Source organism: Falco peregrinus, chromosome 3 (assembly GCF_023634155.1).
Source record: "Falco peregrinus isolate bFalPer1 chromosome 3, bFalPer1.pri, whole genome shotgun sequence".
In the NCBI taxonomy this organism is placed as follows: Eukaryota; Metazoa; Chordata; class Aves; order Falconiformes; family Falconidae; genus Falco; species Falco peregrinus.
In genome coordinates, this window is record NC_073723.1 from 48,598,511 (window position 1) to 48,625,328 (window position 26,818).

Sequence of the window (26,818 nt, forward strand, 5' to 3'; positions counted from 1 at the left end):
GAGTGAAGAGGAGCAGGATGTCAGTAGACACCAGAAAATGCACTTTTTTTATCTCAGAGGAGCCTAAAGTCAACCAGAAGAGGCCAGTTTGCAACTGGTATTAAAAATCCTTTAGTAAAGGTAACGCTGATCTTCAATACTTGCTTTGACAGTTATATATTGCAAAGTTCTTTCAAAGTTCTTACTCAGAAAGAGATTCTATTGTTATATAACTCCTGATGCATACCTTAAACTGCAGTCACAAATAATGGCATTCTAAAAATCAAGATATTATCTAAAAAAATCAAGAAATTTGGAGTCTAATAGCAAGAATTTCTAAAATGTTAATTGTTACTGTGTTCAATAACTTTGTCCCAATGTTTTAATATGCACATCAATGTCCTGCACAGAATTATCACAGAATTCATAAAAAAAATAATTAATCAATGTCTTTTAATCCAAAGTCCAAAAAGGTGCATGGTAAATAATTTGACCTATGATACAGATAGACTAAAATAATGTGCTCACAAACACTAAGATGGGCAGACTAAAGAAAAGAAATAAAAAAAAATATTTCCTTCTGTGACACTAGCTAATATCCAGAACACAAATTAAGCTCTGAGATAATCTCACAGAATCTAATTAAACTATGCAATAGTTCAATCTTGTTTGATTAAACTTTGATCTGTTTCTTTTAGAATAATTCAATCTGGTAAAATACCTCTAGTCTGGAATCAGGCACTCACTTTTAAGAAGAAATATTTCTACAGATAGCAGAAAGAAACAATTTTGGAGAATCAAGTTTAAATTTTGCTTATTTTTTCTTCATGTGTTTGTTTTTAATTATTAAGAAAAGATTCAATGATAGCTGATAACTGTGATGGGATTTACTGGCCATGAAAAATTATCCTCATGCCCCACCAGATGAGGTGGGATATGCAGGAGACATGGACAGAGGATACATTAGATGTTAGAGATGGGGGAAAATGGAACAAATGTGTTTGTAGATGCAGGAAAAATTTAGAGTGCTCACTGCTTTTAACGAAAGGAATTGCAATTTTTGTGAAGATTACAAATTAGCATGTGTATGTGGGTTTGCCTTACTAAATCTCATGGAATCAATTATTTTAGAACAGAAGTAATTATGTTAGTATGGTTTTCCTTACAACCAGGCAATTGACATTACTGAGAAAGGTTACTGTTTATTTGGATGCTTAGGTTTTAGCATTTACTTTGCTTCCTATAAAGATATATACCTGTTGTTTGCTTTGTCTGGGGAAAGCAATGATCAATATCTTTCAAAATTGTTTTGTCTTTATTTGAATTTATTCTATCACGACATTCATTAAAGACACCTCCATAATGGATGTCTCTTTCAAAGCAATAATGAGAGCAAACACATAAAAATGAATATTTTTTTTTTTGTCTCTAGTAATCAAACTGGAACACAAGGAAGAAGCTGACTAAAATTTTAGACTGAATTAGTATTGGGACTACAAAGAATAAAATTGATATTAACACTTCCAGTTGTACATCACTGGAGTCCAGAAAATGGTTTGTAGGAAACTTCTTAGGTTAGTACATACTACCCATCAATGGAATAATTTTTTAAGGGAGAGTATATACACATGTTTTTCCTAGAAAATTTCCAAGAAAAACACCTTATCTTTCTAATATATCTGAAAACAAAATTGCTTTGCAAATCAGGATAATACTGTCTGACAGTATCTCCATGTGGTTCTCAGCATAATAGAGGCTTGAAGGTGTGTCTTCTTGAAAATCTTCTTGTTTGAATTTCTGGACTTTTTATATGTAGTTAAACATTTAGCAATTTTGAATTCTAAAAATAATTACCAATACATACATTTTTCCCATCTTTTTCATAAATAAATTGGGGAAATAGAGCTTTTTAACAAGTTCTGTATTTCCTATATTCATAATCATACATTCTGCATATATTACATCCAATATCCAATGTTGTTTTGAATCTGATGGATCAAAACCATAAGATTTTTTCAGTAAATGAATACAAGGCTACTAATTATTTAAAATTATGGAAACATACTCAAACCCACAAATTTAAAAGGTCTTCAGTGTTTCATTTGTCCAAGTTTCAACTTTAAATGGAATGAAATATTCAGGAAAAATCTCTTTAAAGAATAGTGTGCAAAAGTTCACATGGAATATTTTATTCCTTTTTCTGGTCCACTTCCATCTTTTTCTATTAATTTCTGCTTAAGCAGAACACTTTTTGTACTATGGCCTCTAGCAATAAACCTCTTAACTGTCACTAAAAGCTTCAATATATGATCTTTACTATTCCCATCAATCCTCTTTATTCTAATGAACTGGATAGATGGTAAGCCTGTTCTTAAATAGCTAGTGGCCAAGTTATCAGTATGCAATTTTTTGTTCCTCTCCATATTCCTGGAGGGTTGGGAAAAATCACTTTATTGTCTCTCTGGCATCATACAATTCACATGTGTTACTAACAGCAGAGAAACATGCAATTTAATATATAGTTTTGTGGAATATTATTTACTGTGCTGTAAACTTCTCATCAATGTTAATAAAAACACTAGTGCAATTGAAATTCTGGGATATCTCTTTGCTGGCTAACTATAACACATTTTAAAAATTCTGCCTCTGTTTTGTAGGAACTCTGCAATTCTTTCATTCTTAAAAAAATTACTATGTTTCTAGGTCACATACTTTTTTGTGAATAGGAAGATTCAGGTAATATCACACAGTGGATGATATTTTGTACATATCTTCAGCTGACATAGCATTAATTTGAAGAGATAATAAATAAACTAAAAGTGGAACATCATCTAGCATGAAAGAAGCCAAATCCTACGTTTGGTGCCATCAGTTACAGCATCTGTCATAATCCTGATACCAATGATTTCTGTTCTCTCAGCTTTCTTTTGTGATAAATGCATGTGAAAAAAAAATCATACTGCTTAATATCAAATTCTTGTGGAAACCCTCACAGTGTTTTAGGCCCAAAAGAGATATACTGGGGTTCCAGTGACAGATCCTGACCCCAGTGGCAAAAAAAAAGGATTTAGCTTACCAGGCAAAGGCTCCTGATCTGCGTGGAGAGCCGGCAGTTCCACACATTTGTCTTCTTTAGGGTTGAACCAGCAGTCAAAAGCTAAATACATCTCTTCCTTTGTGCCTGTGTGCTTCATATGCAGTAAATCTAAGTGCCATGACTGTTTTAGCTTGCTATGTGAGCCAGTTACCTGAACTTTGTCTATTAAGCCAATATCTGCCAGTTCATCCTATGTGAGGAGGAAGAGAAGATTAATGGATCTCATTCTAATTGTGCCAGATCAAATGTAGTTGACAGCTGTATGCAACAGGTGAGCAAACTTCAGTAGTTAAAGAACTGGGACAGATTTATAACTGCTACTATTTTTCCCCTTTCTAATGAATACAAAATTTATTTACTACCCTGAATGAGGAGATGCAATGCTTGAGGTTTGATATCAGGGAGCAAATGATGGCAGTCACTGCTGAAATTGGTACACAGAACAAGACAGAGTGTCCATAGATATTACACTGATTCAGTAGACTATTTGCAAGCACAGATGCTTTAGTCAATGTAAAACATTTTGAACACTATTAGAAATATTTCTTACAACTTGTAGCAAAAAAATGGTGCATTTAACTATAAATTTGAAGGAGTATTAAACTGTTTTTGAGGAAACATCCAAGAGCTCCTCCATCTTTACCCTACATCAAGTTTTCATACAGAAGCTGCCTATTAAAATCTTCCTCTTATTGCATTCATTCTTGGGAAAAAATCTCCTAGTTCTACTGGAGATAGTACAGCAGCTCTGTGACATAGCATTGCTTGAGTAAGTGAAAGTAGAGGAGGCCTTAGGTAACTATAATTATTGATTTTTCCCTGTAAGAGAAAAAGAGAAAACAGAAGTTGTCTTTCCCTCTTCCTATTCTCTGCTTCTCATACTCTTTCCCCTACCCTTCCATTTCAAAAGCTGCCCAGCTACTAGAAGTGCATTTGATCTGACTTCAGCCTTTCCTCTGACAGTGCACTTCCAGTTTTATTCTATTTCTTTATATTTACCAGAGATTCCTAGAAATAACTTAGGAAAACCTCCTGGGTACTCCTCATTTTGGATCACGTTTATGGCCTAGGCGAATCTATTTAGTTCCTCTTGCGTTAAAGAAAAGAGGAACATAAGAAAACAGCCAACTATTTCCTTAGCTCAATCGTTGAGTCAAATTTACCTGACCAGTAGGAAGGAGAACCAGGAAACAGTTTCTTTAACCACAACTTCAAGGCTGCTTTCCGATAAACCTCTAAATGAAATGTAATATATTTTCACTTTGGGGGCTTTTTGCCAAGGGTCTCTTCAGCTCTTCCCCCACCCCCCACATGATTTTCTTTTGCTACCTGATTCCATGGTTGCAGCAGTCAATCATGAAGAAACATATTTCAGGATATGGCTTCATGGAAATATTTCTCTGATGCAAAGCTAGCTTGTGAGGTTCCCACTTCCCTGTCTGCCCACTTGCTCCCATTCCCTCAGTCCTGCCCTATACTTTTTTCTGCAGCTACAGAATGAACCAATCAAGGTTAAAACTAAGGCTAAGGAGTGAATCGAGGTTGAAAATTCCAGTTTTCTCACAGGGATCAACTATTTCCTCAAAATCCACGAAGGGCAAAAGAAGGATGGAGCAAGCAGTACAAGAACGGGACAGGTGGTAGTTAGACTTCCCTTGAATACTGCCCTAGCTTCCAGCAGTTTGTGGCTCAGAGATTTCCTGAGCCAGAGGAGGTATCTGCCATGTTTACCTCCAGATTCTTTCATGGAGAACAAACCCAGAAAAGCGTAAGAGTGAGGCAGCGTTGGCAATGCAAAGGAATTATAGCTACAGGAGGGAGGTAAGAGCATTGGGAAAAGAAGCAGCCTACAATTCAGCAAAAGACGTTTGTAAATATTTCAGTTAATGGGTAATAGGAGGAAATGAAGACAATGGAAGGGCAGAACCAAATGAGGAAGGAGAAAGCCTGTGGGTAAAAAGGAGCTGATCAAGAGGGAAAAGACAATTATAATGACAGGCAAAAAAAGAGAGAAACCCTGCAAGAAGAGGAAGTTAGCCTGGAGAAACATGGTGGCAGGGATGAATAAATTACATGAAAGAGAAAAATGATAATTCTGTAAGTTTTATCTCATTTATGATTCTTCCTTCTCCATCATCAGCCTCAAAATTTCTATAGTATCCCATAGCATACTGTGTGTTTACAAATTACTTACTTTTGTGAGATCAACAAAACCTGTAAATCAGTACCTGCAGTGTGGTATATACTGTGATATGCACCAAGGGACCAATTTGCTCACTTAGGCATTCTCAGTATCACACATTGGGAGAATCTGCTCCTTCAAAAACCGTTGTTCAAGCGACAGTGTTACTACCTACAGACAAAAATGATGACCTGTGCCAAACCTGCACAGAGGACTTAAAAATCAATTTGGTGGTTTAGTTTAAAGAAACAATTTGTCTTAAAATTAAGTGGGTTATTGGCTACATGATTCTTAGACTTTTCTTTCAATAGAGAAAGGTTGAAGTACTTTGATCTGAATTGCTTTTCCTGTAACTTGAAGTGGCAACTTTTTGCGACTCAGATTGCCGTAGAAGATAAAAGAAAGGCATATTGGACCCTCTTCATCGCTCAAGTCAGATCCAATGATGTCCATTATCCAGAGACCTGATGAATTCATATTGATTTCAGACAGTTTAGGACTAGTCAATCTTCTACCTTTAAAAATTATCAGAGAGAAAGAGGAAAGAAGACAACATGAGAGAATGACATAATATAGCAGGACCATAGCCTTTACGGTACACAAACAAAGCTCTGTTTGCAGTTTATGTTGTATCTATAGCAAGAGCTCACTAAGAATAACACATCAATCCCTTTATTAGAATATTTGCCAAGACTTTAACACCTTAATACTCCTTCTGTGTTTAAAATTTAGTTTCAGAGTTATTTTGTTGATGCCAAGGTATTTTCCTTGTCATGTTTAGAAGTAATTGCTAAGAGAACATTCAGTCACCTTTTAGAGGTCTAATTAATTGTTCTTGAAAAAGCAATCAATGTTACTAAAACTAATTTATCATTCAGAAGTACCAGCCATATGTAGCATGTAGGCACCTAATGCAAAATGAATGATACTAATGAATTCTGCTTGTAACTAGATCTTACCTAGCAATATAATATGTGCTGTAACAGTGCAAGACTGACAGGTAAACCTATAATAAACATGCAAAAATATTTGCCAGATCTCAGAAGATCAATATTACTATCTCCCTCTCTTTTTCTTCCTTAATTACTGTTATCCTTCATTTTCACTCTGTTTTAACCGTTCTACAGGAAATTAAAATTATTTCATGGAAATGAACAGCTCAGTAAAATGCACTTTCCACAACTCAGAAAAAGCACACAACTGAATACCTGTGTATCTATCATGGGCACCTTATGTTTTAAAGCTTTTTATCCCTGGACAAACTTTTGTAGCTTATTTACTTTACATTAAATTGTTTTCACAGGATTGAAGGAAGAAATCTTTTCTATTAGTTCTAAATGACTGAAGGTCCTGCTGTGAGTGTTCTTTTGCTGTATACATCCAGGTTTAGATTTGCACAAATTGTGGCATAGTAGGCTTGAAATGAGCAGAAACTAAAACTGTTGCTTTGTGCTGTGGAATAATACCACAGGTAAAGGCTAGGCTTATTTCACTACAGTAACTTTTCTCTGGATTTCAAATGGGATCCTAAGCTGCCTGAAAAGTGGTTCATAAAACTTATGCTGTTTATCCCCATGAGGAACACATTCCAAACTCTAAACTGCTTTAAATCTTTCATTGCAATCTGGTATATTTAATTTGGAAGGCAAGTGTTCCATACACAACACATAGACAAAAGAGAATTTTACTAACTTTGACCTTACCAGGTGTGGGTTTGCTATAGTAGTAAGATCAGACTGAAAATTCACATTTTCAATAAAAGAAGGCTACTACAGAAATTTGCAAGAGCTGTAGGCAAATTTACAGATACATATATATATATATATATATATAAACAGGCAGGCTAGTTTTGCAGAAGAGCTTACCAACTGTCACAATCTCACAAACAGTATCATATAGTCCCAGATGAGTATCAAGCCAGTTCCACAATGGGAAGACCCATTCTTTGTCCAAGTCCTGTGATTCCTTGACTGTTACCATCTTGAGGTACATCCCAGCCCCATAGCCTTCCCCATGGTGTCCTATGACCACTTTTTGCAAATCACTCAGGGAAACAGCTTCCACCAAAAATGAATCCACCTGCAAAAAAAGGGAAATACTTAATAAAACAGAGTTTGGACCCAAATATACTTTAACTTCAGGGGAAATATAATCCTGGATTCAGCTGAGGAATTAAAATTCGTGTCTTTTTTTAATTATTTTTAATATTTAACATAACATCTATCCTCTGTAATCTATGAAAGCACTATACCTAACATTGAATTCCATATTCATCATTAATGATGCATTGTAACTTCTGAGCTTTAGACAATATGGATCATTTCATCAATAATTTCATATTACATTAAAATGTATATACCTCAAACTTATGACAGTCAAACAGTTATGACAAGATTTTGGTTCCAGTCAAACTTCTATCTTTCAGAGTATTTTAGCTTCTAAAATTTATCACACAAACCTAGATATATATTAATAGTCCTAAAGAAAAGTTAGAAATCTAAAAAGAATGTGTTCGCTCCAAGATAGCTTCTAAATTCTTCCGCAATAGTCAGAAAAGCCTGTCTTTTTGTTTTTCTTACAAAATGAAAATCATTGTGGAAACAGCAAATGGAGAAAAAAGTAATAGAAGGGACTAAGTTAAGATGAAGGTGGAGAACAAGCCAAAAATGAGACATGGGAAGGGAAGCAGAATGGAGACGGCAGAGGAAGACAAAGAGAAGTAAACACAAGCATCAGTGTGTGAGAATAGGGGCAATAAAAACAAGACAAGGAAAAATGTGAAAAGCAAAGCAAGACATTATATGCCCCACTAACTTTTTGCTTGTAAGAAAGCCAGGTGTTCTGTATATGGCCCAGCCTAGGGCCAGATGGTAGTTGAAAAGGTCAAGAAGATTATTAACAACTGGTGTTGGAACAGCAATGTCTAGGATTATATCTAACATCGTCATGCCAATAAAACATTCATTCAATAGTAGGAACTTACTAACCCAGATGTCAGGAAAATTGAAAAAGAACATATTAGCAAACCAATCTCTAAAAAATTTAATACTTGCCAAAATCCTATGTATAAAAATATTGGAGAAGTAGATTTTCTGTTACTAATATTAGAAGTACTTTCATATGCCAAAAATATGGAGGTAGGTTTTTTTAACAATAGTCAGGACGCAACAGCAGATTTTAAGCAGAAATAATTAACTTTTTAAAGTTAAGACATTTTAGGAAATAAATCTGTTCATGAAGGTAAATTAAAATAATGATTGTAGAGTGCTATCTTCTGTATATAAGGCATAGCTGCAGAAATGAAATCTAGAAATTCTCTGGTTTTCACCAATTCTTCTTTTACCCTACCAAGTGCTGTGGTAATTGTCTAATTAAATAATTTCACAGAAATGTAAGACTCTCCTTGACAGTGTACTTGGTAGTGAGCTTTTTTAAACATCAATGTTCAGGGAGTGAACCTCTCATAGGAAAGCCTAAGAGAAGAATTTTATTGTTATTAGTCATCTAGAAACACTGGGTTTATGTGCATTCTCTTCTCTAAGTGGAATTCTTGTCTCTTGTCTAAACTTACTGACTAGACGTTGAGTTACTGTTTCATGTGGGATTGTGGTTACAGAAACATCACTGACTGCAGAAGTCTCACAGCAATTTCTGTAACATTTCGAATCACTGATTTTTAATTCTTTGCTACCTGTGCTGTTCTGTATTTGGAACGGAAAAGCAAGAAGCATGATCACAGAGGTTCTCCCCAGTATATCAGCTTTCTGTGTGCTCATGTGGAGCATTTATTATCATGTGGGGATGTCCTTGTACAGGAAAGACATAACACTGGCATTGGTTTACTGTAAATATCTGGAAGATAAATAAGATATATGTGCTAAACCCTGCACATATAACAGCATTTTTGTGCCATTACCTTATCCCTTTGAAATTTTCTTCCTTTTGCTAAAGACGTATGAAGTTTCCTTACGCCTGTGTCCCCTCTTTTGCCATAGAGAGTGATATAAACATTCGCAAAAGTTTCTGCTCCCCAGCGGTCACCAATATGTACAGACACAACATACTTATACACTGTACAAAAAGAAGAAAAAGTTCAAGTAAAGCTTGTTAAGTACAAGGTATACTTAAAAGAAAACATCAACAGAGAGTAATTAGTAAAACTACTGCTTGTTTTTATTTCTGCAGCTACCAAAAAATCTGCTACACAGTGACTGAAATAGTGAGGTTGCCCTTCATGAATCTGACCTCTTCATGCTAAGCTCAAAGAAGAATTTCCATTAATTTCCTTAGGAATTCAAAGGAAATTTTAGACTTATGCACCTTAGAGCTACTAAAATCTAGACAAATTCTGCCCAATTCTATTTTACTGTTCAAGACCTGGAAAATAAGAACTCATCTGTGTGTTCAGGGACTGTTAGAAATGGAATGATCTTTGCGGTAGATAATAACTATCACAGGTTAAAGAATAAGATACTATGTAAAGTTTATGTAAATTAGAATAGCAGAGACTGATGTAGCATAGCATCCGGATACACAACATGACATATAAGTATAAAAATTTACAAAATGCACTTATTAATTTAAGGTGCATATCAGGAGCTATAAACTTTTTGCCTCTATAATCCTCCAATATAAATGCACTTCTATACAGTCAGATTCGATTTTTTCTGAGGAAGATCATTAAATCACATACATATTCATGCTCATACAAAATGAATAACCAAAAATTTTGAAAGTAATTTTCAGTGTACAGTTCTGCCGAGTTAACATATAACTAATGTAATGCTACAGTTTCTTTTAAGGTCATGAATAGGACTGAGGTATTCAGGGACCAGAACTTCTGTAACTTTAGAAATGCAGTCATGCCTCTAATTACTCTTATCTCACAGTAACTGCTACCTTTTCTGAACAAACACAGTACTTCTGTTAAGTCTTCACATTCCAAGTGCACCTCTGAATATACTCTGAAACTCTCAGCATCTCAAAAAATAGACCTTAGCATTAAACAAATATAAAACTTTTTTGTACAATGAGGCTTACTTCTGATACCTGCATTAGTAATTAAAGCTATTAGAGCTATAAGCTGACTAATTCACTAGTAAGTCTACCACAAATCATGTCCATGGCTTTGAACATGAGCTTTATCTTTTAAAAATATAATTACATTGTTCAGTTTTGCACACTTAGAATCATACAGAAGATTTAGCATCTGTGAAACCCAATATGCAACTGAACTGGAAAATTAAAATTTCTTAAGTGGTCAGCATTTTTGCAGTGCATATATGAAGACATTTGCAACAGAGCCACTGAAGATAGCAAATCCAGATAAAGTGCTATATTATATCTGTGGCATTGATTTCTTTTCAAAAGGCTAGTTAACACTGTTTATATCTTCTCAGTGGTTTTACCTGGTAAAGTTTTCTGGTCCTCATTGACTGCAGGGAATTCCTTCACCAGCTCCTTGTCATCTCTGTTAAGAGAGAGCCAGCAGTTACAGTTGAACTTCAGTTCTTGTTTTGCATGTAGCTCTTCCAAGCGAAAAGACTTCAAATGCCAACCCTCAAAGCCTGGCACATCATCACAGCTGACCCGAATCTTGTATACATCTCCCAGGTCTCCAGTCTCAATCTGCAACAAATATGATGAGGAAGAACGTAGTATCAGGGCTGGTTCACCTATAGAGATTTTCCCAAATATCTGTGTAGAATTCCTAAACTTTAACCAATGGAAAAGATGAATTGGAGGCTGGAATAAGTGTGTTGAGAGAATCATTCCTTCTCTTTTTTATGGTATAATCATGGGTGAGATTGTCTCCCTTATTTTCCTCTGTTCCCTTACAAGTATTGTAAGCATGATTATCATTAGGGTGAGAGTTAAGGTTAAAATTAGTAACATCTCTGAATTTAAGCCCTTTAGACAAAGGGTAACATGTAAAGCTTTGACCCTACTGGATAAAGAGAACATTAACTTACAATTAAAGGTTCTGGTATCAGCAGTCAAGTGAGGTATTAAAATTAATGATAATTACTATGAGCCTAAAAAGTTTTAACTAAATTCTCATTTGCAAAATGATTGGATTTAGAACATGAAATTGCTTTATAACCAATTCTTTGGAAAAGAGAAGGGATATTTCTGCATGAAAGTAAATCATTAATGTTACAGAAATAACTCAGTAGAACAACACAGCCCTGTTCCCATACTACATATGGGAAATTCAAAATCTGGTTGCTGATTGTGGGCTTCTGTGAGATCTGGTTAAACCATCCGACCTCAAGCTGTGGGAACTGGGATACCAAACTGCATCAAGCACTAATTATCTGCCCAACATTAACCACTGCATAAGTCTTCTGAACACTGGGAAGAGGAGTGCTTCTGCCTTTCAGCTGGCAATTGCAAGAAAGACAGGGTGGGAAGCGATTTTCGAATGAAACAAGACAACTATTATTTTTTAAAGGTAACAATTATTTTTAAGAAATATCAAAACAGAAATTGTTGCCAGAGGCCTTCTTCTCTCATACTGCTTTTATCTTCTTCCAGACCAGTCACAACATAAGCTTTGGTGACTGTTGTCAGGAAATAAATGCTTTGTGCACCCAGTAGCATCACAGTAAGAAACTGAAGTTACTCTTACACAATCATGCTCTGGGACCAGCAGCATCACCAGCAGACTGGGTCCTAAAACAGAGTACAGAGCTCCTAATAGATTAATTTATTCTCCTTCCCAACAGAGCTTTGAACCTGAAAGCCCTTCACTGCTGACCCAGCTTGCTTAAAGCTAGTTCATGTGCTTTTGCACAGTGAACACATGCAAGTAGGGAAGTATCAGCTACCTTAATCTTATTAGTGAGGAAGAATATAAAAAGTGTGGGTTTGTCATTCTGGGAAACAGTTGGTCGATGTCATTAATAACTGTTAGGCAAATCAGAATTAGTAAAACATCCAAGTATGAAGAGGAACAGTTAACTGAAAATAAAGCAACGTGCCAAAATAATTGTACAGGAGCTTGAACTGTTTGTGATACAGAACTTATGAAAAGAGGACCATGGTAGGAAGGAATTGCATTTGATGACTTAAAAGATCCCTTCTAGTCTGAATTTCTTAAGGTGTTATAAGTGGTTGCCATGTCACTCCTACAAAATTTCAAGATTCAAGGCATTGTTCTTTAAGGACCAGGGAAGAAATCCTTCCTAAAGCCACAGTGGTGGCTTTACACTGAAGAAGAAGGCACCAAACTTGTTCTCTCTCTAAGCCTAGCCTGCCCTGCCTGTCTGTATGCCATCATGCATGCAGAACTTAAGGCTGTCCCAGACTACAATGCACATGTGAGGGACATTATGCCTCTTGGATCTACCACGTCCTCACAGATTCCTCTGGTCTCCACCATTGTGCCACGAAAAGGGAAATACATGGGCAGAATTTAATGTTGAGTTTTTCATTCATGCTATGTATGCTGCAAAGGGTATTATTAACTATGGTGGACCAAGTGATCTAATTCTTCCTAAAATATATATTCTTCTTTTATTAAATTTAACAGGAATTATTTGGATTCATTGAGAGGAAAGCACACAGGTTCTTCACCCACTTAAACTACAGTTCCTTCACAGGCAACATCATCATTGCTGCTTCTCTTTCAGAACAAGACTACTGACTTGTAAAATTAGTGCCTGCGGATTTTCTTTCTTGTAGATGCACCTCATGACTGTATCACACAGCTACTCTAAATGCCACGCACAACTTCTTCCATACAGCTCTCTCGTTTGGAGTTGCAACATTACAGAACTTGATATTTTTACATTACAGGGCAAGGTGTACCTCACATTTTACTATGTCTTCTGCTACCCAAATTTGGAATTCTCTGAGCTTCTAAATTGTCATAAATGCATGTGTTTTAATCCTTGTAGGAAATGCATAAATGAAATATATAGGAAAATTATTTCAGAATGCTGGACAGACTATTTAAAAGCAACAATTTCCCCTTTTGTTTCCAGACTCACAATTTCAATTAATTCCATGACTGCCTTTGAGCCAGCAAGCACTAGTAATTACACTGTCTATGATCCATGGAATGAAACACCAACTCTTTTCAGTTGTGTGTGTTAGATATTTGCCCCCTTTTTCATGGTTTTGTTTTTTACCCCAAGTTCTGGACATTATTAACCTCTCTGTTCATCTCCATCTATGTAACACAACATTGCCATTACATCATTCCTGTAATCCTTTTCTGAGCAATTTAATACGATCAGTTTCCCTTTGGAATACGGTATCCTATCTGATCCCATAATTGGCTTTTCCCTCCATCAATGCCTATTAATTGATGTAACATGACATTCAAAGCAGAGACAGACAAATAATCCATCACAAAGTATATATCCAGTGAATATCCTAGTTTTAAATTCAGACAATGCTTGCAAGAAGACACTATACCTTGGGTTTTATTCATGATTATAATTTCCTGATATTTTTTCCACATATATTTCTTCTGAACAGTTTTATGTAATATTCAGTACTTGAAATCTTAGCTGAGTTGGATGTGATTTGTCATATAACTAACAACACAATATTTTTTCCAATACATGGTTGAAGGATCATAGCTCTTATAATCAAGAGGATTCTCTGGGAAAGCCATGGGTGTTTTGAAGATCTCAGGTAACTGATGAAGATGATTAGAGAATTTCATATTTTGAATCTTCTCCTTTTTGATTCACCCAGGACTTCTCCTAAGCCTTCAATGCCTAATGCAACTAAGGCTTTGTAAAATTTACTGTTTGGGTGCACCTATAAATTAAATTCATTATTACTGCCCTGTCTAAAAAAAAAAAAAAAAGTGCATAAATTATTCTAGTTGAAGGTGTGGTCAAAGCATCCTAAAACTACTACTGCACTGTCAGTTTACTTTCATTTTCCAGGTTATTTTCCGATGTGTTTATTGAAGGTGTCATGATTTCTTACCATGCTATCTTCAGTGCTAGAACTCTCAGCAGATTCAATAACATTGACACATTACCTCCTTCTCAATTTATTTTTAGAACTAAAGTGTTCTAATTAAATGTATTCTTATTTAAGCAGCTCACCCACTGTACTACAGATGCCTGAGACCACTGAAACCCAACAACTGTACCTGATAGCATGCTGCTATTTTATCTCTTTTAGCAATTTATTCTTTACGCCTGCTACATGCAATTAAACTACACCTGTTCTTTCACAGGAGTTGGGTAGAAATATTTTGGATCAAATAATCATTCTGAATACAATACACATCTGTGCATCCATTTGTGTGAGAACACCTGGAAAATCAGGAATTTACATGCCTTCCTGTCCACAGTGTGCAATAAGTGTATGTCTGAGATCAAAATTAAGCCTACTGGTTCAAAACAATGTGAGCTGTTTATAGCACATAACCTGTTGTTCTTTTTACTGCACTATATTACCGAGGACATTTGTCTAAGACCAGGATCTTGGGGGGGGCTTTAAAAGTTCATTTACTCCTGCTTATTGGAAAGCTGAATTCACAGCTTGTCCTCCTTGTGATACTGTGCTCATGCCTCCAGCCTGCTGCTACAGTGGGAGAATGTGAGCAAACCTTCTGTATTCTTCTGAATAGCCTTAATAAGAATAAAAAAAAAGTGAGTTTATGAGTTGAACCACCCAGAGAAGATATGAAGGTATTTATGAAGATATCCGTGAATCCCCAAATGCTCCTTTATGTCAGACCCACTATTCTGATTTCCTTAGAATGCCCCAAAACCTGTGAAACAAACACTGTAAGCAATGTGGCAGAAACAAAATTTCATGCACTTTAAACAATACTCAAATAGTTTTAACTTCTTCGTATAAAGCAACAAAACCAAACACACAAATAGCTAAGGGGAAAACATAGGCACTAACCCAAAGCCAATCCAAAGTATGAACAAGCATTCTAGAAAGCCATTGGAGTGGGAGCCCAGTACAATGGATATGGTGCTATAGTACCTAGGATAGTGTACTATGAGGGACAACCACAACTGACACATAACAATACTAATTTCTCTGAGCATGGTACCCAGTCATTGAAATTCGGCAGTCTTAACAAGACATACATGTCATTTGGGAAATTACCAACAAGTTAGACGTAGCAGAGGCCTGCTTTATGCAATGAAGCCTGCCAAAATTCAGCCAGCTGGTGCGGTTGCTCCATAGATAGATTCTGCCTCTACTGACCTCTTCAATTTATGTCAATGGTTTAGGAAGCTCCTTTTGTTGCTCAGTGTGTTTCCTGTCTGTTTTCTGATAAGCAGCTGCTTTCCTGTCTTTAAGAAGTGCCATTTATCTTTTCATTTACTCCCTGTAAAGTTCTTAAATGGCTTTAGTTTGTTGTTTAAATTAAAAATTCAGCATGGATCAGGTCATTACAATGAAGCTTTGACAACATTTTCTAAATGTAGTTTTGCCACTCTTTTCAGGACGTTTATTGCAGCCATTGAAAAGTATTTCTGAGCTTTATAAAACTGCTTTGAATTGTAAGCTCTTTTTCCCATCTCACTGGCTAGAAGCTGTACTTCATGCCAATCAACAGAATTTGCAGTGAGTTAACCTAGAAAACCAGGACAGAATCTAAACATTAAAACGATGCCTCAGATGAATCCTCTCAAAGCAGCGGGATGCATCAGGTGTACAGGTAGTCAGGGCTGTGTTAGGGTTGATTTCAATGCTGGCCATATATATGCCATTGCTTCAGGGTTCATCACACTTTGATATGCCTGAATACATTCTGTACTGATTTATGATTATCCAGAAAAATCCTCTGCCTGCTGGCCTGAGAGAAAGGACTATTTTTGGGGAGAGTGGATGCTGCTTTACAAAGACTGAAATAAAGAAAAGAAAAGCCCACTTGTGTCCCCTGGGAATACTGTTAGATCCTTCATTTTCTGCTTTCGCAAATAATTGTATATTGCCTTTTGTATAAACCGCAACTCAGGAATCTTTAGAGAATTGGAAAAAATGCAAGATGAGCTGGTGAATGCAATAAATTACACAAAAGGGACCATTTTTCTCCATGATACATACCCTCGAAGGCACTGAAAATTCAAAGAGAACACTACAGCTGTCTGTAGAGGAACAGGAATACCAGAAAAATGACCCAAGATCTAAAGTTGTATCATTCCATCTTTGTAAATAAATATGTCATTTGTACCAGTTAAACTAGCATTCCACACGTGTGTGTATATATATACTTTTTTGTTGTTATATGTCATAATGAACTCTGTGCAGTACTCTATATTTATGACTTACAATGAATTCATCTGTTGCTCTGGGTAGAAAGCACACATATCCTGGGTTTTGCGGAGAAAGCAGAAGCTCGTCACTTTTGCCCTTTGAGCCATAAATCACAAGGGTCCTTTTACACTCTTGTGGCTCTGGGGAGTCTCCATCTGTTTTAACCTGCACCCTCCACTGTTGTGCTAAACAAAACAAAAACATCTTTCTCATTAATATAGCAATTAAACAGTTGTAGTATCAATGGCAGAGAGCAATGGATGTCTTTGTTATTATTACAAAGAAGAATTTAAAGATTACTATGAAGTTACATTCCATTTAATAAAAATAGATAGACATCCCTTCTCTTGAAGATAATTGTAACTTAAATCAGACTTGATAAACACAAGACAATTGAAGTGGGTTTGAAAGCGGAAATTAACACCAAGAAAGCAGCAAAAGTACTCTGCCTAGGTTTTTGCATTATTTATAACAAAATAGTTGCTTTAATTACAGTAATTAATTTATTAAATTCCAGTTCTTAAAGTGTTCTTACATAACATGAAAAAGAAAACTAACATTTTTAAAGACTTGCATGTGATCAATTTGCAAGAATTGCTGGATAATACACAACCAGTTAAACAATGAAACTTAAACTTCTTTTCTCAGATTTTTCTAATTTAATTTGTCATGTTGTCTTCTTATTTGTCAGATCAGATCATTCATTAGGGATGAATCCAAAATTTAGGGAATTCCAAAGAGGTGTTTGCCCTGACCTCAGTTCATGGTTTGGGCCTTTCAGACATTCTTTTTTGGTAGGTGATGTGTACTCATTCAGAAGTCCAGAATGCAACTGAGAAGTTACAGAAAACCATTCCAGGTGTGGAAAAAGTACTATGTCTTAGATGGACAGTATAGATTAGAAAGTTACTTAACTTACTGAAAGTAAATCTTCCCCTGAATTTGAATTAATTATTTGTAGAAAAGGCACTTGATCCCGCATGGCAAAGGGAACTTAACAGCGAAAGGAAATTAAAAGCCTACGTTTAGACTGTGACCAGTACTGTGCTAATATGATAATTTGCTAACAGGATTAATATAAAGAGAACTAGTTTGCGATTTTGTGTAAGCCTGTAATGCAATGTGCTGACAAAATAAATTTTAGAACAGCTTAATTCAGAAATAAATTGGTTGTTATTTTTTTTCTTATGATACTGTGCGGTTTTTTCATAGCTTTTGTTTTCCTCTGCCTGCTTGGAGTTGGAGACTGGCTGAAAACCTGATCTGGTTTTCTTGAGTTATAATTTTTCCCTGTTTGTCACATTGCTTTCTTTAGCTAATTCTGGTTTTCCCCTTGTAAAAGCTGTTTATGCATTACATCTGACCGTTCCCTGATTCTTCTAGGCTCAGCTACAAAACGCCAGGCAACTACACATCTCACAGTCAGTCTTCCGAGTAACATGCTGGCTGAAAGGATCCTTCCATCTGAATTCTTTTTTGAGGTCATTTCCAGGAATGCATCAGATGTACTATGTAGGAGATCTACGCTTTGCCTAATGAGGAACTTTTGTTGTTTGATATATGTGCCAGCTTTGAATTTTATCTCCTTGTGCCAGGCTGGCATGTGGTACCCTTCAGGGTGTCACACTTGGTGAAGTCAAGCACCGTTTAAGCTTTTACTGTTCCTGAGCACTCCGAGGGTTTATGAGCAGCTTCAAATTTTTACAAAGACTCCCAACATAGCCCTGAACCTCTTATCCTCTCCAACCATGCCTGACTTGGAATGCCGTCCCAGGAACACAGCAGAGAGGGAATTAAGATCATTTTGCATTACTGTGTTTCCCAGCTTTTTCTTTTTTTTCTCTTTGTAATATCTATCTGCTTCAGGAGAGAGCAAGCCCCAACTTAGGAGAAAGCACAGATACATAACTGTCTGCTCCCTGCTCAAAGAGGCAGCATGTTTAAAGAAGGTATTTCATGCAAGGTGATGTATTTTAATTAATATCCATGACTGTATTTTAAATTATTTCAGAAGAAAGGCTAAGACACTGATTGGGAGTTTTCCAGGAAATAAATTGGTAGTTAACAGCTTTAAGACCTCTTAGCATCTGTGACTGTTTTTCTCCTACATTTACTTTTAATGCTTCTACAATTTGGTAACTGAGCTAACCCAGACTGCCTGCATTTTCTCTCAGTTCAGCAAATTCATTTAAGCTGCTCATGCTAGAATAAGAAAAAAAATCTTTTATCTAATATCATATTCACTTAGACAGCTACTTGGTAAGAATGGCTACACCAGACAGGAGACAGATGCCAAATACTTATTATGTTCAGTGACTTCTATATATCTTTTCAGGTTATTCTGAAGTTCTGGAAATCAGATAACTGGACTTGAGTAGTTCATCTTCTGCATTTCATATTCATGGCCACATTAGAAAAAAGAGACTTCTCCTCATACTACTGAAATGCATTAACTTCCTTTCAGAGTGACTGGCGTGTTAGCGTATTATTGTACTTTTATTTGTAAAGCTGTAGCTATTTTCTTTGAGACATCAGTATGGGAACTCCTGAAATGAATGGTGGAGAGGAAATAAAATTCTGTGAATAAAATCTCAGAATTCTCTCTTTTCTAAACTAATATAACCAAGGATCTGATTTCACATTACAGAGATGTATCCAGAGTTACATTAGAAGCAGGAGTCATTTGCTGACTTCCAGAAGTTAAATGGAATTAATCATAACAATTTTCTTCCAGAAAGTCTTTTAACCACTAGTTTGGAACCTGAAAGATGCTTGCAGTAAAACTGTGAAAATCAAACCTGCGATGACTTCTGCACATAGCAAACTGGCCAACATGAAGTCAATGTCTTGTAATATAACTCAGGAAACTGAAAAAGGAAGGCTTTTTTCTGTTTTTTAAAATATGAACAAATTATGTATTTTTAGAAGACTGCCACCATTATTTTTATAATACATTATTCCAATTATTTTCACTCTTTTTGGGGGGCTTAAGACCTAGAATGACATTCACACTTAGTTAGATGTAGGAGCAGGTTGCTTACTTCCCAGGAATTGTAGAAATTTGTGTTGCCTTGAGGCAGCGTAGTCAGTCTGTGTATTTTATTTTCTTAGCCTCCACCCAGCAATACATAGTATCATTGATTTTTAGAAGGAGGACCAATCCATTTACAATTTGGGAATTCTGTGATTATTCTTACTCCATTAGCAAATACTTTGAAGGTGGGGAATAATTTAAAAACAAAAGAAGTCATGGGAGAATTTACTGAGTATTTTCTCTTTTCTTACGAATTTTCCATATGTCTTAATACCAACAACTTTGCACAACACAAGAAAAGTCAACCTAGAAATATCTATTAACTGAACTTGTTCATTTATGTTGAAGAATATTTTATTTGCTGCCTACAAAAGCCCACAATACCACAGAGCACCCTACAGGAATCACCTTACAGGAGCCCTGCTCCTTGTAACTGACTGCAGTGCAGGCAACATTGGAATTATGCTATGTCTGGTCTTCTTGCTTTGAAAGAAAATTCTTATCTATGTGCTATTAACAATACTCCATCTATTTTGAGGCAGAAAAGGAAAAGAAATAGAGAAAATGGGAGGAAGTGGTAAAATTCCCCTACAATATAGGAAAATTTTAGTGTGATATGAAGTCCCACTCTCTCTCAAAACAACTCCATTTGAGAGCTGAGAGCAGCTCTCTGCCTTCTCTACCAGGGCAATACAATTTGTCTTTTTATTGTGCATCAAATATACAAGGTGGAAACACAAGAATATAGATAAATCTGCTCCTGCGCCTGATTTGTCATAATCTCTTTGTAATCTACAGATGTATGAAAGTTGCTGAGAAAGCTTGATACAGACACGCTGCATTTTGGCAGAAGCTAAAGCTAGCAGCAGTGCTCACAGGGATCTGGGATTTATGTTTCACTGAAGCTGCCATAATGCCAGCCTGGCTGAAAAAGGACCAGGAGCCCTCAAGTAACCTCCTTAGCAATGACGACTTTCAAACTCTTATTTGGCTAGGTGGTTGAACAGGTTACTAGCCTTACCCACAGAGAATGATATTTCTGACCTTCAGAGTGACTTGTAAAGTGTTTTGGTTTGTAACCATTGCTTTAGACCTGACCTAGGCACAATTATCTTGACCTGAAAATCACCAAACAAAACTGAATTAGGCCAATCAACATTCTATGACTTTCTCTGAAGCCCACTTCCAGAGTGCAGCTCATATAGAATATGACCACATGAATGCATAAAACATTGGCTCCCTAACATCAACATTGCTGCTTGCCTCTCATTCAGTAAATGTCTATTACACAGAAAGTTTTCACTTCCACCGGTAATGGGGCTCCTATCTGTTCTACCATATGAAATCTTCACTGCTACAGCTGCTGGGAGAATTTAAAGCAATTACTTTTTCTTCCAAGACTCTGCATCTCTGGAATTCTCTCTCATCACCTCTAACCCTGGTACAGTGTCATGACTGACTGACACAGAATTGAGTATAAGATACTTTTCCAAACCTCTCGTGATCATTACCCTCCTATAAACCTCAGTCTTTTCACGTGCAGGGTCTATGAGGTAACTAGTATGACAACATAAATTAAACTGTAAACAATCCTGAGATCAGTCCTGCTCATCATCTTTTTTACAGAAGGTGTAAAAGCATTATCTCTCACCTATCACAGCTCCTTAATGGAATGCGCCCCTGGGTAAAGAGAAGATAGCTAAAGAGTAATTCAAGATAAGCTGATGCATAGCTAATTGGCAGAATACTTTGTAAAAATTTTCTTCTTTGTAGCTTCATTGTTCACAAGCTCTGATCTCAACCTAAGAAACCAGCACACACTCTTTGGGTCCTCCTGGACATCTCGACAATGTGACATTTCACAAATTGGTTAAGAGTAAGCCCCTCCTTTCTTCTCATAATCAATATATTGTGGCTAACCACTCTTGACACACAGGCTCTCAGCAGTCTGTGCATCTGTGCCTGCTTATTATAGCGTAATAAAGAATGAAGCTGCACTGGAAAGACTTAGATTAGTAGTAAAATACAGTCTATTTTCTAAACATAAGGTGAAATAGATATTATGGCTACAACTCTGAACTGTGCAGTTAGCAGAATGCAGAATCCAATTCCAAGTCACTTGTGAAAATCAAATTTCTCTGTGAAAAAAACTTTACTTACCCACGTTAATCAGTCTCCTCTTGTCAAAGTTATGTTGCCATGGAACAATAAAGCTGTTGACTAAACTGTTTGATTGAATGCAAATAATTTAACTTTCACTGAAACTGGAATTGGATTGAGAGATCGGGACTCATCCTACAGAAGGCAAGTCTCTGTTTTCAGACACAAATGCAATTGTTACTTTTTTTACTTTAGCTTCTCCCATGCAGTTCCCAGACACAGTTACACAGAATACATACTTACAGTTAAATGTTTAAAACATACTTGCATCAGTCTGTTTTCTGGTTAGGGAGAAATGCAGAGATGGTATCCCAAATTTTAAACACTTGGAAAGTACTAGCGTACCAAGTGACGGGGCTGTCTTTATAGGTATAAAAACAGAAAGCTGGGCAATTAGTTTTTATTAAATTCTTTTTATCAATTCAAGCTGATTTAGTGAACTGATTGCATATACTACATTTAGCTTCAGTAACAGATTTGGAGTTTAGCCCTGCATTATTTCTGGTTCCTTTGGGAATACCCTGATGGATTTTGACCTGAAAACACTTCCACTGACACTTCACAACACATTTTTCAACTTGCTGATGTTTGCTAGGGGGCCTGTCCCCATGTATTAAATGGCAGTGACATTGGGATAAACAAAACAACACTTGAATCTTTTCTCAGAAGAATTCCTGGTTGATTTCAGGACAGAATAGTAGAAATATGAAGAAAATCAGAAAAAGTTATGAGCTTTTCTCAATTACTTGTAAAGGCCTAGTCCTTTCTGTAGACTACTGCCAACCAATTTGTCTTCATTTTCTCTCACAGTTGGTAATTTACATAATATAATAAGGTCACTTGCTCAAATATTTGTCACAATACTGTTTTACAGATTAAATCCAAACAGCAAAAACAATGCTGCAGAAAATAACTCTTACCTTTAAGGAACACCTTCATTGAACTGCCATCCTCTAAAATATGAACAGGAAAAAAAAATATGTGAACAAGCTTTATTATCAACTTTTCTTCTTAAGTTACAGACTTATTCAGAAGGGTTCCTCAGTAATAACTAGGCATTAAGTATATACTATATTGTCATAACACGAAATACTTACTATTGGCAGTTAGTTCCCTCTCAGTTTTCCCATCGTCTTGATATTCATCTAACCATCTTTCATTGCAAAAACAAATATAATAAGATTAATAAAAGGTATCTATATTTTACAAATAATCTGACAATTACCTTCTCTCCTCAACAGTATTTTTTAATGTTTTTATCAAATTATGCCTTGAAACTACTCTCTAGGTCGAATTTTCTCTTATACATCCATCAAAGTTGACTTGAATCATATTTGGAGAATTTGGATCACTGATTCAGGCAAATAGTAATTTTCATGGTAGCTATATGAAGTACATTATATGAAATATGAAGTATTTCTGGAAGTTTCTAAAGCTACTGTAGATCTGCAGCAATTAACTAAATTTACTTGTCTTTAATACTAATGAATACATGGAGATTTCCTGCAGTATCATTTCACTACAAACATACACCCATACTCCTTTGGTTGACCCCACACACTCATATAATAACACTTTACAACCTTTAACAATCTCCTTATTTAAAAATGAATAAATATGTGCTCACTATCAGCTTCTATTCTATTGGCTCATGTTGATGTTGCATTTCTGTAAGTCCAGGGAGCCATAATATATTTCACTTCTTGTATGTAACAGAACTATGAATACAAGTCTTATGTATGAAGTCCTACTTCCTCCTCCCTCTCCCTCCTCCTCCCTCCTCCTCCCTCTCCCTCCTCCTTCTTTCTCCTCCCTCTCCCTCCTCCTCCCTCTCACTCCTCCCTCTCCCTCCTCCCTCTCCCTCCTCCTCCTTCTCCTGGAAGCTATTTCAGCCATGTAACCCAAATTCACAGATTCTGGAAACCACATACTACAGAATCAACTGGATCTACATCACAATTCTTCAAATTATTTCTATTGTACTGAATATATTAATAAATAAACATACACAGATCCTTACTTCCATATATTGGCTTATTTTATGGGTTGTGGTTTTTTGTTATAGCCGTATGATTCAGCTTCATGACTGCTAAAAGTTCAGGTTGCAGTTGCCTCAGATAATAAGAAAATTTGTGAGAATAGGCTGTTTAGTAATTGTTAGAACTGACAGAGACAAGCATTTTTTAATTTTGCCCATGGTAGCAAAATTCTAGACCTAGTAAGACAGACAAGTAAAGATTTACTAAATGAAAGGGAATATTGTAGTTCTTTAGGAGAAAAGTTTAAGATTTCCAGGATGTGTATAAGGTTTACAGTGACTGAGAAATAGAAACTGACCAAAATCAGTGCAGCTAGACCTTTACACATAATACTTCTGAAAAGAATGAGAACTGAAAGCATGTTTATTTTAATGTGGTCTCTGTATAATTTAAATTTTAAAAAGATCTATGCACCTTTCCTCCTATGCAACATTTGGTTTTGGACTTCTTTGCATTGGTCTATGACTCCCTTCTATACCAGTACAGCATTTTTTTGTTCCTTGTCTTCACTGGAAAAATTTTTCATCCCTTTTATGTTGAAAAACTCTGGGGCATTGCTCATACATCTAAGTTGTGTGCACATGCCTGTTCTGCAATTTTTTCCTTAGTGTAACAAATTCGTTTTTTCCATGAATGGCTTACCTATTACAAGGAAATACAACCTCCTGAACTTCCTTTCCTTCTTTATGTTTGATGACAATCTTATCCAGGAACCATCCACTGCCTGTGTTGAAATGACAGAAGTTTATCATGTGAAATAATGCATTTTTATTTTGAATACATTTAAAGAAAAAAGCCCACAATATCTTTTTCCAGCAGAAACACATGTCCAATTAAGACAGAGCTCAGCTAAACAGATATGTTAACAGAATGAAAGCTTTATTATTCTGTGTCTCTCACTAGACATACAATGTTAATTCCTCTCTGCCTTGCTCTGTTCTAATTTTAAGAGGGGTGGGTTTTTTCCTTGGAGACAAGTATGTGCACACATGTGCAAACTGACAGTGCCATTCACATCCCAGCCTACATCTTTTGATTCCTTGTGATCAGGCACAAGGATGTCAGGACAAATCTACACACTTAACTGAGATTTGTGTGAAAGCTGCAAATTTTGGTCCTCTGTGAGTGAAGTTCTTATTGCATATATAAGAGTATTAATTAATAAATCATGAAGACTACTGCTCTCATTTGCAAATGGAGTGGGACTTTGGCTTTGGAGGGGCTTTGTATGTCTAGGTGGCAGTAACTGGGAAAACTAATGGTCCAGGGATCCAGGACCAACAACTGGACAGACTGAGCATCTAAGGCCAACTACTGGAGGCCTTATACATCCATGAGTATGTATATATTTGTATGTATGGATATATAGATATATATATACACACACATCCATAATGAACATGTATATATATATGTAGATATATAGATGTGTGTGTGTGTGTGTGTGTGTATATGTGTGTGTATATATGTATATATTTGCCATTGACGGACTGCCATTCCAGTCAGCAGGAGAGCATAACAGGATAAGGTCATTGGTGCTGTTTGTGTCTGTGTATGTGCTATGGATCCGTGTGACCAGCCATCTGCATATGTATATGTGCTTTATAAATGTGTTTGTGTGTGTGACTACTGGGAACACATACTCAACCTTGCTACTAGTGGGACCGGCATGCATGGAGCTGTGCAGCCTCACTTCTGTGGGGCTACTGACTCCATCCTCTCCCTGACAGCAGTAACCACTGGCACATTCACGCTGATCTCCTAGATCACTCCCAATAACCATCCTAGTGACTAGTACAGTTCTCCTGCAAAGCTGTTTTTGAATATACTGTTCTCACTGTGTCTACACCACTCATAACTTGTCATATTGATTATGAGGTTTTGCCTGACTCATACCAGTATTTCTCAACACATCGTAGCAAAACAGCATGAGGGATGTTTTGGTCAGAAGCAGACAACTGTCCTGTTTATCCTGATGCTCTGCCTCCCTGGCTGCAATACAATCTAGAAGTCCCTAGAAGGTGGCAGTCTCTGTCCCATAGGGAGGGCTTGCCCAGGCAGTGCTTGGAGCAGAACAGCATTTCCCCTTCAAGATTTCAGGCCCAGGACACGTCAGGACACCCTGCAAGCTCCTTCTGTCACCCTCGTCTACCTCAGATGCTCTTTCATTGGAAGGAGACTACTAGCCTAGCCAAGATTTTCCAGCAGTCAGGCAGGTCGCTTTGAAACAGGCCAAAACAGATGAAAGGCACTCCTAGATGTACAGGTGTGTATGGAATATTTCTATAGAGGAGAAGGTCCATTCAGCAGGCAAGACACATCATCTAGTGACTTACACCTGAGCAATGCCAAAACCTTGCTGTCTAGGACAAAATTCCTTTTCTTTCCTCATTCACAGTGGCTGTGGAAGATCTATGTGCTGCAGTCTGAGAGCCCCAAAGAAAGCAGATGTTCTGTGATCCTTTCAAGACAGTCTCCAAAACAAGACTAAAGACCTTCTGCCTTGTCACTCAGAGAAGATTAGAAAAAAGGGCAGACCCACCTCTAAAGGAACCCTCTTTCCTCCCTCTCAACCCCCCAAAGTCTGAGTCTCTCGAAGGCCTCTCCTCTCACTCGCCATCCTTTCCCAGCTCTCAGCCCCACTGTGCACCCCAGCCCCAGACCAGGCTCATCTGGGACTAGTTTTGGGTACAGCTCAAAAGAGGTCTGTGAGATCTGTCTGTGCCAAGTACAATGCACAATCCTTTTAACTATCAAGGCATAAATTTTCTTATAGCTGGAACTCGATCTATTGTCCTGTTTAGACAGTCCTCCAGAAATGCAGGTTTTGAACTTGACTGTCAAAAAGCAGCTTAAGATAGCTGTGTCCGGTTGCAGATTTGTAATGTTGATTCTGTGATATGGCTAGCTGCCTGTTAAAGGAGAGATGAGGGAGGAGAGCATGGCATAGTATCCTGTGGGATAGGGTGAAGGTAAGTAAGCTCCACCACACTGCCTTCTGTGTTACGTCTTGGCCTACTAGGATGTGAAGCTTTCGGGTATACAGTCATTCGTACTGCTGAGGGCAGCAAACT

General features: G+C 36.7%; 1 protein-coding gene across 1 annotated transcript in view; it reads right to left on the reverse strand.

Moving 5' to 3' along the window:
* The window catches only part of LOC101915968 (lipoxygenase homology domain-containing protein 1), a 144,647-nt gene that overhangs the window by 63,904 nt on the left and 53,925 nt on the right, over window positions 1-26,818 (reverse strand). Inside the window, exons 14-23 of the mRNA XM_055800878.1 lie at window positions 24,387-24,468; window positions 22,803-22,858; window positions 22,626-22,658; window positions 16,527-16,696; window positions 10,667-10,886; window positions 9,175-9,329; window positions 7,124-7,337; window positions 6,457-6,466; window positions 5,586-5,766; window positions 3,056-3,266 (exon numbers count right to left, since the gene is read on the reverse strand). Of these exons, the coding sequence (XP_055656853.1) occupies window positions 3,056-3,266; window positions 5,586-5,766; window positions 6,457-6,466; window positions 7,124-7,337; window positions 9,175-9,329; window positions 10,667-10,886; window positions 16,527-16,696; window positions 22,626-22,658; window positions 22,803-22,858; window positions 24,387-24,468 (1,332 nt within the window). The remainder of the gene's footprint in view (window positions 1-3,055; window positions 3,267-5,585; window positions 5,767-6,456; window positions 6,467-7,123; window positions 7,338-9,174; window positions 9,330-10,666; window positions 10,887-16,526; window positions 16,697-22,625; window positions 22,659-22,802; window positions 22,859-24,386; window positions 24,469-26,818) is intronic.